The sequence below is a fragment of the Volvox carteri genome (assembly GCF_000143455.1).
Source record: "Volvox carteri f. nagariensis unplaced genomic scaffold VOLCAscaffold_73, whole genome shotgun sequence".
NCBI lineage: Eukaryota > Viridiplantae > Chlorophyta > Chlorophyceae > Chlamydomonadales > Volvocaceae > Volvox > Volvox carteri.
The window spans coordinates 445,569-446,618 of record NW_003307616.1 but is presented as its reverse complement, the minus strand read 5'-3'; the positions used below and the strand labels follow the sequence as shown (position 1 = coordinate 446,618).

The following is a 1,050-nucleotide window of genomic DNA, read 5'->3' as shown; positions in this document are numbered from 1 at the left end:
TCTTGAGGGCAGGGCAGTGGGAGAGGTAGGGGTGGGGGGCGGCTCCGCGGCCTGTCTGCGTCAGACGGTGCTCGTAAGCGCCACTCTGACTCCCCGGGTGCTGAGTCGCTCCGCAAGGTGGTGTCCCGACCCGCGGTTCGTGTCGGCCGGGGCGGTGCCGGCGGTGGTGGCGGCGGCGGAGGGGACCCCGGGGGCCGCTGGCGGGGGAAAGGAGGGTGAGGTGAACCCAGCCTGGGGTTGGGGGGTTCGCGGGTGGGACGGGCCCGCCTCCACCTTCGCCGCCCGGGGCCGCGGCTCGGCCGGCGGTGTGGAGGGCGCGGAGCTGGTGCCCACCATGCCCCCCCAGCTGGCGCACTACTTCATGGTGGTGGAGCCGCGACATAAGGTGTGCCGTGTGTGGTGTGTTGGTGCCGCCAACTCGGGTTGGGGGGGTTGGAGGTTGGAGGGGTTTGGAGGGGGTTGGAGGTTTGTGCCACATTCATGCCACTCGGGTGGACGGTGGCAGCGGTGCGGGAACACCAGTAGCATGGCGTCACCGGGGGTTTTGTTTTTACTTACTTTCTTTCTCTCCCCCTCGCTCTCATATATATTTTCTTCCTTTCCCCCGTAGTAGGGCCCCCCCTCAGGCCCCTCTGTGAACCCGTCTCCCAAATTCGCTTCATCACCCGGAACTAGGGCACGCCTGTGGGTGATGTGTTTGGTGATGCCCCTGCGATTCCAACGGCCTCCCGCCCTCCCCTTGCCACACCGGGCCCCGGTCGACTGTCTGTCTGTCTGTCTGTCTGACTGACTGCGGGGATCCCACTTTTCCGAAAACCCACTCACACACCACCCCGCCATCCCGCCAGGTGGATGCGCTTCGCCGGGCCGTACATGCCCTGGGCGTGCAGCGGGCCCTGGTGTTCATGAACTTCCAACAGCGGCTACAGGACGCGCAGTTCAAGCTGCAGGCGAGGGGAATGAAGGTGCGGATGGGTGCTTGGGGCGGCTGGGGTGGCGAGCGGATTGGCAGATTGGTGTGTGGGGGGGTGGGGGGGGATGGGTGGGGGG

The 1,050-nt window shown here is 67.0% G+C and overlaps 1 protein-coding gene across 1 annotated transcript in view; it reads left to right on the top strand.

The window, feature by feature from the left end:
• VOLCADRAFT_68157 (uncharacterized protein) overlaps nt 1-1,050 on the top strand; it is a gene marked incomplete at both ends in the record, with an annotated part of 4,010 nt that overhangs the window by 1,957 nt on the left and 1,003 nt on the right. The window contains 3 exons of the mRNA XM_002957424.1: nt 13-244; nt 323-385; nt 849-965. Coding sequence (XP_002957470.1) covers nt 13-244; nt 323-385; nt 849-965 — 412 coding nt within the window. The remainder of the gene's footprint in view (nt 1-12; nt 245-322; nt 386-848; nt 966-1,050) is intronic.